Genomic DNA, 17754 nt, shown 5'->3' with positions numbered 1-17754 from the left:
CTATAAAATAAATGATTCTCGTATAGAAATAATGAAAAATAATTTAATGAATAAATTAAAAACTATTAAATATTATAAATTGCTAATAATATAAAAACATACAATTACATAAATAAAAAAAATATAAAAAAAAATTTAAAAAAAAATATTTAAAAAAAAATTAAAAAAAAAAAAAATATTTAAAAAAAATTAAAAAAAAAACATTAAAAAAAATTAAAAAAAAAATATTTAAAAAAAAATTAAAAAAAAAATATTTAAAAAAAATTAAAAAAAAAATATTCAAAAAAATATTTAAAAAAAATATATGTATAAAAAAATATTAAAAAACAAAAATTGAAAAAAAAAAAAATATTTAAAAAAAATATAAAAAAATATTTAAAAAAAATATAAAAAAAAGAAAAATAATAAAAATAAATTCAATAAATAAAAAAAACTTTTTAATAAATTAAAAATTAATATTTTGTTTTTGATTAATTAACTTGAGTTGTGGGTAAATAATAATAGAAGGTTCTAAGAAGTAAATAAATTATTAATTGTATAATTAAAAAATAAATAAAATTTAATTTGAAATAAAATTAAATTAATTAAAAAGAACAATATAAAAAATTAAATGAAGAATGTGTAGAATGCAAAAAAGGAAAGCAAATTGAAAAAAAAAAACCATATAAAATCTGTAAAAACACAGTTAACACAAAAAGTACATATTATAATTATAAAATATAAAAACTAAAATTAAACAAAAAGTTGTATGAAATTCCAAAACCTTTATCCATTTTTTTGTGTGAAAATATGAAAAACTATGATTAACAGTTATTTTGAAACAAAATGAATTTTCTACTTAAAAATCAAGCATTATACATTTAAATTTTTTATGAAAAATCGTTTTTGATACAAAATATTTCTCTTTTTGAAGATATTATCTACTTATCTTATATACACTATTTTTGTTTTTGCACACTAAATAAAAATATTTTAATTAAAATTCAAAGTTTAAGTCGCCGTTTTCCCCTTAAAAATTATATAAAACACTATAGAAGTGTAATAATATAGTATCGAATCAAAAGTGAGAAAATGCTTTTGGAAATTATCAAAACTTTACTTTTTTAAATTAAATTAAAAAAATTGAGCTTGGCAAAAAATATATAAAATTTGACTTGTAACAAAATTAAAAAAAATAAATAAATAAACAAATTATATTAAAAAATAATGAAATAAAAAATTAAAAAAAAATAATAATGAAATAAAAAATTAAAAAAACATAATGAAATAAAAAATTAAAAAGAAAATATAAACAATTAAGTTAAAAATTAAATTAGAAATTAAAAAAAAATTAAAAATAATAAAAAAAAATTAAAAATAATAAAAAAAAATTAAAAATAATAAAAAAAATTAAATTAAATCAAAAAAATAAATTAATTAAGAATTATTGAAAAATAAATTAATTAAAAAAATAAAAAGTATTAGAAATAATGTTCCTTAAAATTTCGTCAGCCTCAAAGATGCAGCTAATTTTTTTTAATTTTATAATTCATAAAAATTCATACATTTCTTACATTCAGCATTAGTTATTTCATATAGGTTTTTTATTTTATTTTTTAAACTCTTTGTAATTAAATGATACCTAAAATTGAGAGCTACTTAAAAAATATTTATGAAAAAATTGCGAAATTTTGTTGTTCATATTTGAATTGTCTTGCTTGTATGCGTTCAGAGACAATTAATATGATTTTTTTTTTTTTTATAACTCTTGTTTGTTTTTTATACTTGAATATGTAGACTATACCGTTAGTAGCTATAAAAAATCTTTATACAAAAATAAAAAATAAACAAATAACAGCGTAAAATATTGAATTATACATACATATTTTTCTTTATATATGTATATGTATATGCATATATATATATATATATATCTATGTGTGTAGCTTATGTTTTACATAGAAAATAAATAAAGGCGGCTTGAAGCGCACAGGGTACATCTTATATATTTTTTCAGCTCTAATTGAATACGGTTCATACTAAAAAAGCACACTTCTCTCACCCAGTTGAAAATTTCTATATAGTATATATCAAATTAGTTAAATATTATTGTTTTTTTTTTTTTATTTATTTTTATTTGAAACATTTTTATCATCGAACGTTTTACAACATTTTTTTTATTTTTCAGTTAGTTTGAAAACAAAAGTTACAACAATCCTTTGGAATTTCTGTATGCGCTTTTGTAATTTACGGAATTATTTTTCCACTTGCAGTGTTGCTTTGATTTGCTTGCGGTGCATTTATGGTGTGTGAGTGTGGGTATGGGTGTGTAGGAGTGAGTGATCTTGTGTACTGAACTGCTTACAATTTCGATTACGTCGATTTTACGCTACTATTCTTCATTCAACAATTACACGAGAAACATTGCCAATTTGGTATTATGTTTAATAACGGTATATATAATACATTGATATAAGTAGTATATATGTATATATGTATGTGTGTGTGGGTTTGAGAGATTTGATTAATTTCGTTTTTGATTCAATTAAAATATAAAATTCCGATCACAGAATTCAGACAAATAGTTTCAACATCTTTGACTCGATATGAGCAAGTTATAAACGTAAAATTTTCTTAAACAAAAAAATTATTAAATAAACAAAAAAAAAATACTTAAATTTACTATGAAATTTGTTGCACCACTCAAATGCAATATGCGATTTTATACATACATATGGAATAAACAGATGTGTGTGTGTGTGTGTGATATGATGAATTTTTGTTTAGCATTAGCATTACCTTAACGGTAAAGAACCAAAGTACCAAAACAAAGACAAAAATGCATTAAAAGGAAGTCTACAAATTGCTTCGTTTGCATATGCTTTTTAGCGGTCAGAGTGTGGCAATGGAATGGCTAATATGGACCTAGACCAATTGAAAAGTAGTTTCAAGGCAGAGGAGCATGAGTATGAGAGGCGACTAATGTTATGTTATGAAATGATAAATATAAATTATGTGCGTGTGAATACTCGTTTAATGTGGCGATATTTGCTTAAGCATTTACATATAAGTAAATATATATAGATATATATATATACGAAAATAGGAATGATGTCTAACGGTGCACACAGAAATTATATGGCTTTCCTTTACGTTATAACGTAATAAGCACTGTTGCCACGCCTCTAATGACGTGTGTTTTCATGTGTACTTGCTTTCTGCTTGCTACCAGAGTTCGCTCATGTGCCTTTCATTTTTTCATACGAGATTCGAGTGTACTCTAATTGCTATGCTTCAAAATTATACGTTTTAATTATTTCATTTACAGTGTTTATACTAATTGTACTACAAAAATATTATGTATGCATAAGTGTAAACGTCAGTTTCATTTTTCTCTTGCAACAACAAAAAATTGAGATTTTCTCTTTAATACTCTTTGGGGATTTCCAAATATGAGGAAAATAATTTTTAATAAATTATGTGGGGGAGGGGATAGCCAAAAACCAGTATTGGCGCATTAAAGTTAATTTTGTCAAGTTGTAAAATAAATAGAGGTTAGTAAAAAAAAAAAGAAAACAACAAAAAAAAATTGTTAGGAGACGATTTTTGAAATACGCCTTTTGAGACCAAATAATAGTGGATTGTATGTTTTTTGTTTTTGTTTACCGAAAACTTTTCAAAAGTTCCTCGTTAAATAGCTTACATACTAATATGTACACACGCAGACACACATACACACGCTAATGTAGTAGTTTGTTTTGAATTTTTTTTTGTTTTAGTTATTTTTTGCTTTCTTCATTTCTTGTCATCTTTTTTTGTTTTCCTTTTTCTTTTTGTTTTTAGTATTCGTTTTTGCCTATGATTTTTTGTTTGTTGTGTTTGTTTTTTGTTTCTCTTTCATTTCTAATGTCTTTCGTTTATCCAGCTAAAAATATGCATTTTTCATATGTACAGTGCTAAATTTTAATTGTTTTTGTTTTATGTGTTTTTTTTTTTTTTGTTTTCTCCTCTTTCTCTCTTTAATTATTGTTGTGTTGTTGTGGGGGGTCTTATGTAGAGATGCTACGCTGGCGGCGACAATATATGAGCACAACATTTCCATCCAATGTGTCTATGCAATTTTTCCTATACTTGTTCTAATTAATTTTAATATGATTTCTTTCGATTTAATGCTCTCCACACCAATTCTCCACACCAGTACTCCGCGCATAACTACATTTCACTGAAATAGCAGCGTCGCATAGTTGCGTTGCTTTTTCGGCAGGCCTACATTGCCACCACTGCCACCAACTCCTTCGCCGTTACTGTATTGTTGTTGTTGCTGTTGTGGTTTCTGCTTATACTTATCAGTGCGTAGTTGGCGCCTACGGCGCTAAAGCAACTTCTCCATATAAGCATGTAGCTCATCATTCAGTCGCGCACCGCCACTGTTGGCCGCTTTGCTCGTGGCAGTCAGACCGGCCACTGCCGCTGAGTACAGCGCATTGCTGTTCGTCGAAACCGTCGTCTCTTTAGCACCGCTCTGTTGCTCGGCACGATACCACTTGTCGAAGGACTCCTTCGGTATCACTTCGCTGTCATAAATCAAATCGAATACGCTACATATCAGCTGATTGGCAGTTGGTGTGTCGTAATTTTGCTGCAAGGCGTCAACAACGGCGTCCAGACAAGCCAGCTCGTGCGTTTCGAGTCCGTCCAGGCAACGTCTCAGTAGCGGTATGCATTTGTGTCGAAACAATTCGGTGTCTAGTTGTCGCAAGCGGCCGGTGGTGCTGCTGCTAGTCAAGTCTGTCGTCGTCGTCGTCGGCATCACAGTTGCATAATCACAGCAAAGGAATTTCGTAAGGCTGCATATGAAGTGTGTGTTGATGTACACATTCGTATTTATATAGTCTATGGCTAGATCGCAACCATTCACCGCATTCAATAAATACTCAATGCGCATCACCTGCTCCACTATGGCAGCAGGATGTGTCGACGTGGACGTAGCAGTCTGTTGTGGCGGTTTGTATGTGCGATCGTGTATATACTGAAAGCCATGTGTGTTGATGAATTCACGCCATTGCGTGTCATTGCTCATAAATTGCTGGCCATGCTCCAATTTGAAAACCTTATTCCACAGTTCGCGTGTGTAGGTGGCGCCAAATTCAGTGGTGAAGTAGGTGATGAGCGCATATAGGAAACGTTTGGTGAAGTGTGTGTCGGTCGCCCACTGCTGCAGCCAAATGTCGGTGAAATGCAAGAGTTGTTCGTGTAATAGCGGTCCAATAAATTCGAATACATAGGTCCAGAGATTGGGCACGTCGACCTGCAGATCGGGCAGTTCGTCGGCCAAGTCCTTGTAGACCACATTGAACAGTTGTGGTTCGCACACTTTGGTGCGCATCAAATGCACGAATATGGCGGCGCAGGCTTTGCGTTGCGCACGCTTCACAGTGGTCAAATGCAGATAGTCGGTGAAGATGTAGTTGAGCAATGACTTCTGTTGGCGCCGATTGAGGTTGCACCACTCGTTGACCGCCTCTTGTTGCCAGCTATTGCTGGCGTTGTTGCGGCGACTGCTGCTCGCATCCAAGAGCTCCTCGATCAGCCGATTCAGCAGCTCTTGACATTTGTTTTTACTCAAGTCCTGCAAATCGAGGCTGTCCAATGCATATTGTATGTCTTTCGGTTCTTGCGGTGACGACGCCTCACTCACGCTCTGCTCGTACATTTTATCTTGTCTATCGAGCGCCTGGAATGGATTGTTGGCCATTGGTGAGACTGCATTTGTAGTGCCCAACATGGCGGTTTGACGCTTGAAACCGCTGCCGTTGGACGCATTCAAAGCGCTGGTGTTAAGACTGAGCAGCGTTGCAGGCGTATTGCCGCTGGCATTCGACGCCGTTTGGCGTCCCGATGAACGCCATTGGTAGTTAATTGAGTTGCCGAGTTTTGGTGTGCTCTGAGTCACCTCATCGCTGGTGAATTTCAATTTGTTTGGATCGATATTGAGTTTCTGTTGCTCGTGCTGTTGCATGAATTGCTGTGACTTTTGTGATTTTTGGAAATAGTGTCGATTGCCCTGATTGCCGCCGCCACCGCCCATGTTACCCCCACCGCCGCTGCCGCCGCCATAGTTGCCCAGCCGATTGCTTTTGTCGTACATGCTGCTGCCGCCACCGATGCCGCTCTGCATCTTGTCGTCTTGCTTAGCGCCGAGCGCTGTACGTTTTTGTGTTGGTTGCTGTTGTTGTTGTGCAATCTGTTGCTGCTGCTGTTGCGCCTGCGTCAACTGATGATCCCAGGTGCGTGCGCGTAAGTCCATAACATCCTGCATCATGAAACGCACGCGACTGCTGATCTTGAAGTGGCTGCCCGCAGCTCCGGACTTATTGCTGCGCGATTTATGTATGATGTCCTGTATTCTGCGAAAGATTTTATCCATGCGCGCATTGTTGGCGCTATCGGCCGATTCCAACAGATGTCCCACGGTGGTGAGTAACTTACACATGTACTCCAACTTCTCTTCGGAGCCATGTTCCAGCAGCGATTCGATGCACATGAACACACGATCTTTGGACAGCGATTGCTGTTTAAACATTTCACCAATAAAACGTACGGTGCCCCAAGCACGACGTCGAAATTGGTATTCTTGATCCTCCAATTCGGCTTGCAATTCTAGTCGCTCTTTCGATTCTTCGCAGTTCTCTAGCTTATCGACCAACGGTTGCAATTTCAGTTTCTTCGCATTAGCATCGTTCACATTTGTTTCGAATTCGTGTTGAATGCGGTTGATTAGCAGGCTCGAAAAGAGCGATTTGCTCTCCGCTTTGATTTCTTGGAAAAGCACTTTGCAAAATTTGGCGTAAGTGGGCGCGAAATTCGGTTCGCTAACGGTTTTTTCGAAAATTAACAGCATCACCTGTAAAGAAAGAAAATATAGTAATGAGTATGCTGTTTAAACGATTACGGTAGAGACGTTTGAGCGTAATCAATATTCGGCGGAAAATTAAACTGAGCAAATATTCAAATAAATTTTAAACTTTTCATGAAAAAAATGTTATTAAGGTAAATAGTTGTAAATAGTTTCTTGAATTTTTTTAAGTTCGAATTTTTTTGAAATTAACATTTAAAATTTTGAAATCAAATTTTAAAGTTTCGAATTCTAAGTTTGAAATATTATATTTTCGAAATTAAGTTTTAAAATTTTCGAAATTAAATTTTATTTTTATTGAACAGAAAGTTCAGCCATTTTCGATTATTCGAATAAATTGAAATTTCAATATCAACATTTGTAAATTTTTTTTTCGAACTATGTTTCAGTCAAAGAGAATTTGTGAATATAAAACAAAATATGCCTACTTGTTGCATTTTCTCCTGTGTATTCATGGTGATGCAGGTCATCGATTTCAGCAGCACATCAAAGTTGTCAGGCGTCAACTTGTTCAGCACACCGCGCACCTTCTTCAGCACCGCATCGATGTCATCGTTGGCGCCCGATGGCGAGACATTGTTTGATTTGCTGCGCAATGTCTCCGGCTGCCACGCGTTCTCGCACTCGGACAACTTGATCTCCTCCTTCAGCGACAATTGCACGCGTATAAAGTCAACTTTACGCTGCTGTTGAGCGCTCATCACACCACCGACTTGTGCTATGCCGCCCACAACTACTGCACCGCCGGCGGCCGCCACACTAAGCACACTGCTCATGGCGCCACCGCTCGATTGGTGATCGTGATGTTTTTTCGTCTGACCGCTACGTCCACGCTTACCGCTAACCAATTCCATGGATTCATTGAAGTTCATGTGCTGATACTGCTGCTGCTGCAGATGCTGATGCAGCGCCAGTGAAGACATATTGTGTGCGTGATGCGCGAGATGATGGTGTTGCTGACGCGAAACAAACAATTGTGAAATGCAATCGCCGCGTTGACATGACACCATAGGCGGTTTACGCGCTTCGCTGGACTTCGAAAGCGCCTTCAGTTCGTCCAATGTGTATTTACGCGGCTTTGGCGGCGAGACAACGCTGATTGGAGCACTCGCACTCGCAGCCGCAGCATTACTGTTATTTTTGTTTGCATTCACCGCTTTTTGAGCAACACGCGCATTCTGTGCGCCGTTGTTCTTCGAAAGCGTTGGCGTGCTGGCATTCAGCATGCAGTCGACCGTGTCCTTTGAAGGAACTGCCTTGTTTTGTGTCACATCCTTTTGTGGTGAACTCGCTTTGGTTGGCTGAGTTGACTGTATTTGTTGTTGTTGTGTCACATTTGTTGGTGATCTCGGCGCTAGTGCATCCTTTTCTTCCACAAAGTCTCCAAAGCGTAGATCCTGCACATTGTTCGCTACGCCAGCACCATCTTGTTCCAGCATTTGTAGGCGTGTGTTCATTTCCTCCTCGTCCTCGCATGCTGATGACGAGCTGTTCAGGAATTGTAATTGTTGACCGGGCGCTTCTAGTAGCGCTGCGACTTGTTGTTTAGTTGGTTGTTGTTGTTGTGTTGTGGGCGCAGGCGAAGCACGCTCTGACGCTTGATGTATGTCCGTTAGGGAATCACCTTGTTTGAAACGACAAACGAAGAACAAAATTAGCGTTTTTTAATACAGAAATGTTCGCTTTCAAATATTCTTCCTCTATCAGTGTCAGTACAGTACATAAGCAAAATGTTTTTGGTCGGAAAAAAAGTCAGTTATTAGCTTTCAAAGCGTATATACAAACGGACAACGATTAAGCAAAGTTCAAGTCGTTAAATCATTTTTGATTTTTTTTTTTTGAGGTTATGTCAAGAAAATTACCATTATTGCATTAAAATGTATAAATAACTTTACAAAATTATAAAATTTGCTTCTGAAAACAATGAAAGCTTGTCTACACTGCATTATTTGCTTATCAAAAATGAAATTCTTAAGAATTCTTTTCCACCTATATGCTTGAATATGCCTATTTATATGCTGTTGCGTTTTTATTTTCACCTACTTTTTGTGTTCGTTGGCGTTGGTGTGTCATGTGTTAGACTCCCACTTTTTGTCACACTGCCGCTACGTTGTGGTAGTGGTTGTTGATGTGAATGGTGTTGTTGTTGTTGTAAATTTGTTGAAGTTGTTTCTCTTAAAGTACCGTTATCGCTAGAACTATTTGCATTAATTATATCAGTCGGGATTTGGGTTGTTGTTAATGTTGTTGACGTTGCCGTTGTTGTAGTCATATTTTTAGTTGCTAAATTATTATTAATATTATTGGCATTATTTAATATACTTTTGTTGTTGCTGCTGCCGCTGCTACTGCCGCCGCCGCTGGCGCCACCACCACCACTATTATTACTAATACTATTGTTATTATTATTATTGTTGCTGCTGCTGCTGTTGTTACTCCCGCTTAGCGTTGCTGCATTCGCGCGTTGGCTGTTAACCTCACACTGTTTATTGAGCTTCTTTTGGCTTTCCTTGGCGCGTTTCGACGCCTTGCGACTCTTCTTTTGCACCACCTTAACTGTAGCGCCGCCCTGCGATATCGATGGACTGCATCTACCGCCAGCACCACCTACACCACCTGTTTGCACATTCGCCACTGTACATGTATTGGTTATAGTTTTTCTTTGTTGTTGTTGCTGTTGCTGTGTCTGTTGTTGTTGGGGCTGTGATTGATACTGTTGTCGCTGTGTTTGTTGTGATTGTGTATAGGCATGATGTGTGGGTGTCGAAGTAGCCGATGATGACGCACCTGAAGTGTTGGGCGAATGCTTTTGTGTCGTTAATTTGCCAGCAGTTGGTGGTGGGCCGGTCATGGTGGATGCAGTTACGCCAGAAGTGGCTGAAGTATTCGATTTAGTAGTCTTAAGTTGTAAGTTCGCCACATTTGCAGGTGTCGTGGATGAAGCAGGAACGAACTCCATAGCCGTGTCCAAGCGCAAGGTGTCACTGTCTGCGGCTAGAAGTGAAAATAAAAATTTATTAAAAAAAAATAAAGCATTTATACAGCTATCGAAATGAAGCTGATCGTGTTTATCAGAAAATTCCGAATACTAACTTTGTAGTTCCGCGAATTTCGTGCCCTGGCCCGACAGCACTGGATATACTGTCACGGTCATTGTAGACATTTGCTCTGGCTGATAGCCTAAATGAAACTTGTTGTTGTCCTCCTCGCCTCCACTCAGTGTGGTCGCCGAGGTAACTGCGGAAATATCTGATTCTTCTTGTCGATCTAGTGCGAACTTGCCTTCCAAATCATTGTCCGTGAAATGTTGTTGGTGTTGTGTGTCTTGGGCCTCTTCGTAGACCTCTAATAATTCCGAGTTTTCCTGCTCGTTTTCTGCATTGTCCAGCATCAAGGATGTTGATTCTGAAAGTGCAAGTTCTTTAGCATTATATAATTTCCGCTGTGACTTGTTTAATAACCAGCCGTTATAACACTCACCTTCGTCGTAATTGCTGTCTTCGCCATCATCGCCGGTCGCACTATGTATACTAGTTGTTGCATGCATTCCCGTTTGTTCGTCGCCCGCATCAAATTGGCGCTCTTCCTCATTCAAATATACGGCTGTCTCACTCGAATCGGCATTGGAATCGCTGCCACGTGCAGTTTTCAAGTCGCCATAAACATAATTGTCATTGTCCTCATCACCCGAGATGTGGGAAGTAGGCGACGATCCGTCGGTCGCATGCGCATCGTATGCGCTCACACGCCTGCATGCGCTACGATCACGATCGCGTACCGCATCGGTTTGCATTTGCTGATCGATTTTCTCCTTCGACGTAGAACTCTGTACCGCAACACTCACCGCTACTGCAATGGCGCCTTCACTGTGAGCGTCTTTTGTCTCCATAACGGCTGTCGCTGTGGGTGTCTTTGCCATGGAAACAGTAATGGATTTATCTAGCGGTTCATTGGCGCTGACCGTGCTCTCCTGTGTACCAGCCGAAATGTCAGTAGGCGAAGGCTTTGCCTCTACCGCAGTGCTTTTCTTCTGTGGCTTCGGGTCCAATATATTCTCGTGTGTGATTGGGTCTATTATGGGTATAGCGTGTTTACGTTGTTTGACAGTCTCTGAGCCGCCACTGCCAATGCCACTGCCGCCAACCGCGCCTCCAACTGCACTGCCTCCAACAATGCCGCCACCAGCTGCAGTCAGTGATGTCGTCGACGATGAATTTGAAGCTGCAGCGCCAGCTAAATGTCCATAAGTTTGCAGCGCCTGCTGTGTCATGGCGGAGGGTGTCGCCAGCAATGGTTGGGGTGGTGTCAGACCAGCTGCGCCCATCGGCAACGGCGGTTGGCAGAATGGTGAAGTGATATACGTTGTTGGACCGCCAGCAGCACCACGTGCACCCGATTGGAGCAACGGTGTAACCGACATGCCACCGGCCGCACTGCCTGCCTGTTGATGTGCGCCGGCCGCAAGCAGTGATGTACGGGGCGCAGCCGTTAGTGGACCTGGTGGTAGCGCGAAGATCGCGTTTGCCGGCAATAAGTATGTGGTTTGTGGCTGTCGTTGATGTGGTGGCGCTGTTAGTACGCCACGCAATTGATGTTGCTGTGGGTGGTGGTGTGGATGTAGATGTGGTGGCGGCGTTGGTGCAGCGCCAGCGCCCGTATGATAGTAGTGCGTATGCAGCGATGTCTGTGGATGATGTAGTGCTTGATGATGTTGTTGCTGTTGTTGTTGGTACAGCGTTGTCGCAGTTTGTGTATTGCCACCTGGTCCGCCATGATTATTTGCAGCCGCTGCTGCTGCTGCCGCGGCATTGTTGTTATACTGTGCAGCCGCTGCGGCGGCGGCGATTACTGCCGCCGTCTGTTGTTGATACTGTTGGTGGTAGTAGTTGGTGGTCACGAATGCTGTACTCGTCGCCGGCGGTTGCATGAGCGCCGTCCCAGACGCGTAATGTTGCATATTGGCGCCGTTGTTGGCCGCAGCAGTTGCCGCCGCCACAGCCGCCGCATGTTGTCTGACGATATTTGTGACGCTGGCACTATTGCCACCGCTGACACCTCCGCCGCCGACGGATATACTACCTGCACCACCGCCCCCCACCAGACTGTGTGATTGAGTTGCGGACACAGACGACGCACCGCCAGCTGAATTGGATTGTGTGGGGGGTGACGGGGCCATTTGTGATGCTGTGACTGTTGCATTATTGGGCGCTTGCGGATGTTGGGCGGGGGGTGGTGGCGGCTGTGCTTGACTTAATTGATAATAGTAGCCTAACGACGTATGATGATGTTGTGGTTGCTGTTGTTGTTGTTGTTGCTGCTGTTGATGGGGATGCTGATGTTGCTGATGGTGAGGGTGGTGGGAATGCGTTTGCTGGGGCGCTTGATGACCGTGATGTACGGACGGCGGTTGTTGTTGCTGCTGTTGCTGTTGTTGCGACTGCTGCGGTTGTTGCGCGTGTGGGTGATGCGACTGGTGGTGCGACTGATGATGCGACTGGTGGTGATGTTGTTGCTGCTGCTGCTGATGCTGTTGATTTGGGCGTATTCCCTTCCCACCCCCTCCCGTTTGAAGGAACATAGGAGGATCTTTGAAAGACCTAATTACAACAACAAACACAATCCCAAATAACGACGAGAGATGGTGTAAGTTGAGGTGAAACATATGATGAGCACAATGAGGTATTGATAATGATTTTTGTTATGGAATTGATTTTTGTTTGATGATTTAAGTTTGAATTTGGCGGCAATTTGTTTTTTTGAGGTTATGTTTTTAATTTTATAATTTTTGTTTTGGATTTTCGATTATTACGCGTTTGCATGGAATGTGTTGCATTTTCATATATTATATATACATATTGTTTTTGTTTTTATTGATTGTCGGTATTTTTGTTTTATTTGCAAGCAGTAATAAAAGAGAACAAATACAAACAATCGTATGTTAGTGACAATATCTTATGATTTACATAAAACATGTTGTTAAGAGGCTGTAAAGTGTATTTTTGTTGTTGCTGGATTTGCTAATGCTATTTTACACGATTTCGAACTGACTTGAGGCAGTACTAACTACAAAAGCAGACAAAAGAAACTAACGACGACTAAATATACAATACTTACAAACAATTGTTCATGCAGGAATCAATTTTACAAATAATTTTAAAAATATACGAACACATATCGATAGTATTGTGATCGTACTCTCGCCTCTGGGCAAAGATACAATACAAATAAAAAACAAAATAAAAAATTAAAGAATTTAGTAATTTCACTTTTTTGTTATTGTCATAATTTTATATTTTTGGCGCTGATAGGCTCTACTAAATAATACAAAAATTAGCAAACTATATTTTGTTTTCCAATTGTCGAATGAAGAACAGTTCAAATATATACATTAGTAATACATAGTATGTATGTACTTTTTTATGAAAAATTAGAAATATCTTTCAATAAGTTAATAAAAAGTACATGTGTTTAACTATAATTGATCACATACATATGAAGCTTTATTAAATATTCTAAAATTATATTAGAGCTGTTTTCGTAAAAGAAATGCAAAAATAAAGGGTAGAAAAAGATTGGTAACGATTCGAACGAAGACATCAACCTGTTTATATTCCGATTTATATTTCAAGAATATGAAACTTTATTTATAAACTTTTAGATATAATTAATTTTATTTTTTTGCGATTTTTTCAATATCTAGTCAATATCTATCTATTATCAGGAAAGTGCACACAACTGATTATGAGCATTCAGCTTGCTGGACGTAACCGACCTTCCGGCACTCCCACTGCAGCCGGTTCTACGTTACCGGAGTTGACCCGGATTTTATCAGGTCAAGGGCTACCCTTTCGACGATCTAACCCTGTTAGGATCGAGATAGATAATCGTACCTGCAACAACAACAAAAACCTTCTTAATTTAGAAGGGATATGCAACCTTCTATCTCTTATGGCATCGAGACACAACTACTTAACTAACTTTTATAGTAATTAGCACACGCTATATCTTTTCATCCGACTGATAAAACTCAAAGTCGTCCAAAAAGTTTACTTCTTTAACCAATCGCCAATCATTAGGCTCTCTTAAAACTCGTAATAATTCTTTACTCTCGATGTAAGTGAATAAAGTAGTAGTATGTATGTACATACATACATAATACGTAGGCAATAAATTAAATTATTGAAACTAATTGTGTGAATATCTTGTGGAATGATGTCATACACACTAGCAGTAGCACTTAAGTACTCGAACATTAATTTTATATAATACAGTAATTTATTACCGGGCACATGTACTCTTCTCTTCAAATGCTTATCACCGCTAGAAATAAAGAAGCAAAACAAAGGGAATAATTGAAATGCGCAAAAATTAACTTAAATTGTTCCTCGGCATTTGCAATGTCACGTATTCACATACATACATATTTACATTTATGCAATATATTGTTTTCATTTGTAATTTATTAGATATATGCACTCACTCTTGTTGTGCAGTGTTTGATGACATACAACAGGTGTTTTTGCTGACAATTGGTTCAATAAAAACTGCACAAACATTTGAGCGTGCATTTGCTATCAGCATTAAATCACCGCTAGTTAGCGTTAACACTGATTTAAGCTTATTAACCGCCACTCGAAAGTGTAATACAACAAAGAGTTGTGCCTTTAAAGTCATTCACGTCACCTTGAAGCCAATATGTGTGTGGGCGGCCGTTGTTCCATTTTCGGCAAATAACAAAAGATTGTATTATTTGAATAAACAAATGTACACACACACATACGGGAATGTAGTGTTTTTAAAGAACACTTGCATTTACTTTGCAAATGCAGAGTTGAATGGCCACTTACATACATACAAATGTAGGTATGTATGTACAGATCGCCTCATCAACATTCATTATTACACTTAGTCATACAACATTTTGCCGTTTTTCTTTGTTTGCTTAAGTACACAAGTGAAATGAAATAAAATTATGAAGGAGTATATAAATTTATTTTGTGTAAATACAGTTAGTAAACGCTGTGTATTTCCAATTTTTGGCCTACATAATTTTATGTGCTAAATTTTTATGCTTTCTTGCTTTTTTCTTTGGCGTGCGGCAAACAAAACCAACTGCATTCCAGTCTCAACAGATAGCATAGCAATGTGGCACAAGGTAACGTGTTTTTAGAACACGTACCAACCGGAAGACAGGTTACTAATAGCTATATTACGAAGCATATGCTAGTTGGAGACATACTTATGTATATACACATGGAAGTTGATGCGTTTACTTTGATACAAATGTATTGAAGACATATTAATACGATGTCTAAGAAATAATAACTTTTTCTAAATAACTGAGTTATCTGTTTGCCACTTTTTTATAATTTTTATTGCAGTTATTTTATATTTTAACAATCCCTCAACCATCAAACTTTTCAAAACACACTGCTGTATGCCTAGAAAGGCTCGTGTATTTAATTTCTTACTGACAAATTCAAAAGTCAAAACAAAGTGACGTCGACGTTCAAGGGGAAAAGACAAAAGGAATATAGTGGTAAATGTTTAAAATCAATAACAATAATAATAGCGAATAGACACGCAAGCAAACCAGTGAGCATGCTACCAGGTGGAAGTATTCCTTGGTTGGCAGCATGAACAGATTACGAACATATGTACATACAAATGCATGCAATTTCAATATACCGTTTTTAGCGAAATTAAAAAAAAAAAACTAAACAGACGTGTTGCAACAACAATGAATTTAAATATATCAATTTATATTTATCTATATAATGTGTCAGCGAACGTGTTTGTATGCATTTAGGATTGACATCTAAGGATCTACAAATGTTTTAACGAACACGTGTTTCTAAATGTGTGGTAATTGTGAGAAAGGATGTATCTAAATAAGAATTTATTACACTAATTACGTTTACAATACAAACACTAAATCTCAAAAACTAGTATTATATATTAATTAGTAAATAAATTTTCAGTAACATTCTTTGCGACTTACCGCTTCCTTTGTTGTTGCTGCGTCTTTTATGATTAATATTTGGTGCAATTCGTATTCGAACCTTAAGACAAGTAATTCTTTGAGTAGCTTCCAAGAAAATATGCGTTAATAGGCTGTGTTTGGCAGCCCACTGCCAAATGTACCTTTACGCTTCACGGCTAAACAGGTGCTATTTCACTTTTTGCTATGGCAAGTTGTTTATTTTTTTCGCGAATACTTATAGTATCAAATTGTTTTTCGTCGTTTATTTGTGTATTAATTCGCTTATGTTATGTTTAAATGTTATTTATTTAAAATCGTCGTTTGTCACAAGTGTATTGCAAATTGATTTGCAAATTTTCACTATTCTAAACTTTCTTCCTTTATTTTTTACAAATATTTTTTGTGTAAAAAATTGGTTTGGTTTTATTTTGTTTATTACTTTTTTTTGCCTTTTTATGTTACAATAAAATGTTTTATTGATGAGCAAGTTAGGACGACAAATTTTTTTGTCGCCTTTGCGACAATTTCGCAAAAGTAACGGCCACGATTTTCTGTTCCTTTTTGTTTTTTCTATTCTGTTTTGATTTCTTTTGAACTGCAAATACGAAAAAAAAATATTTAATTCATTTGAAATAACTATACTGCAAAAACAATTTGCCACAAATTCCAGTTATGTTCCTTCCGTTAACACAATGAGTGAGTACACTACAACGAATGTGAATGAATAACAAAAAAAAAAAAAAACGCAACAAAGCGAAAGTTGTTCAAAATGTAAATTCGCAAACAAAAAAGTGCAAGTATCAACGACACAGGCCGGCGAAGACTGTGCTGCTTTTTTCATGCAGCTACAACGGCGAATGCGGCACAAATCCACGCGCAACCCGCGAAATGTGAACTCAAAACACACAAAGCACTATGTTGCACAAAATAAAGAAAACGACAAAAACACCCACGAAACACAATACGAACGAGGATAATGTAATCGAGAACAATAAAAAACCAAAAGCTAAACTGAACTAAACGAAACGAAGCGGAAGAAGGAAGAAACGGCAAGAAAATGCAAAATTTTTAAGTTGTCTTGTGATTTTTGATGTAAACTGTTTTTCCCAAAAAAAGGAAAATGAAAAATTTTCAAATTTGATATTAAAAACGAAACAAACATGTTTAAAGAAATTTCTGAAGCGAAACTCAGCTCCGGTTAGTCGCTTCGGTTACAGCCAATACTCGTAAAACTGATTAATGCCCGCGCCCCATTTCCTCCTTCTTCAAGCACTCCTTTCACAAAGCCACATAGAAAATTCACATTTTCAGCAATAGTTTGCCAAATTTGCACACACTATGAAAACACATCGATTCCCGAATAAGTTTGCTTACTTTTGTATAGATTTTACAAATAAATTTGTAAAATTCAAGGTATTTTATGCTTTTTTCACATAACACGAAAAATCACATCAACGCGCACGCAACGAAGCGACGTGGAATGGAAGAAAAACCAAAGTGTAATGCAAAAATAACAGTGAATCCCTAGTGACTAGTGTTGCCAGCACAAAGGAAGCGAAAAGTGTAAAAAGTAGTTAAAAAAGCTATCGTTATTGCAGCAGAAGGGCGAAATTAATAATTTTCTGGATGAATATCTGTTTATGAAATGTTTATTAATTTTAATCGAATAAATTGCATATTTTGTTAATATTTACGATTTACCTTAAATATTGTGGAATAAGCAATATTTATATATTACATATGTTAAGCTATTTAAGTTATGATAACAGCAGCTCTTATCAGTGAACCTCTCTAAGTAATGAGAATAGCAACACTGCTATGGAAGCTATCCGTAGTTCCACAACTGTTGTCGGCTTCCAAATGTGGAAGAAAATGT

At 37.0% G+C, this 17754-nt stretch overlaps 1 protein-coding gene across 11 annotated transcripts in view; it reads right to left on the bottom strand.

Moving 5' to 3' along the window:
- LOC105218960 (shootin-1) overlaps positions 1-17399 on the bottom strand; it is a 42999-nt gene extending 25600 nt beyond the window's left edge. For 4 of the 11 annotated variants that reach the window (XR_008469959.1, XM_054225219.1, XM_054225221.1 and 1 more), the window contains exons 1-2: positions 17253-17398; positions 15897-16473 (exon numbers count right to left, since the gene is read on the bottom strand). Coding sequence is in view for 7 of the 11 variants with exons in the window: in XM_054225212.1 (XP_054081187.1) it covers positions 4352-6883; positions 7324-8519; positions 8939-9889; positions 9989-10300; positions 10376-12473 (7089 nt within the window). In the remaining 4 variants the exon portion in view is untranslated. Of the gene's footprint in view, positions 1-1846; positions 6884-7323; positions 8520-8938; positions 9890-9988; positions 10316-10375; positions 12493-15896; positions 16474-16628; positions 16747-16831; positions 17033-17252 lie in introns of those variants that run through there. The other 7 variants (XM_054225218.1, XM_054225212.1, XM_054225215.1 and 4 more) reach the window with 7 other exon arrangements.
- Between the last annotated feature and the right edge of the window lie 355 nt (positions 17400-17754).

This window comes from Zeugodacus cucurbitae, chromosome 2, assembly GCF_028554725.1.
Source record: "Zeugodacus cucurbitae isolate PBARC_wt_2022May chromosome 2, idZeuCucr1.2, whole genome shotgun sequence".
Classification (NCBI taxonomy): Eukaryota; Metazoa; Arthropoda; class Insecta; order Diptera; family Tephritidae; genus Zeugodacus; species Zeugodacus cucurbitae.
The sequence above is the reverse complement of the archived record's forward strand: the minus strand, read 5'-3'. Positions and strand labels throughout refer to the sequence as shown.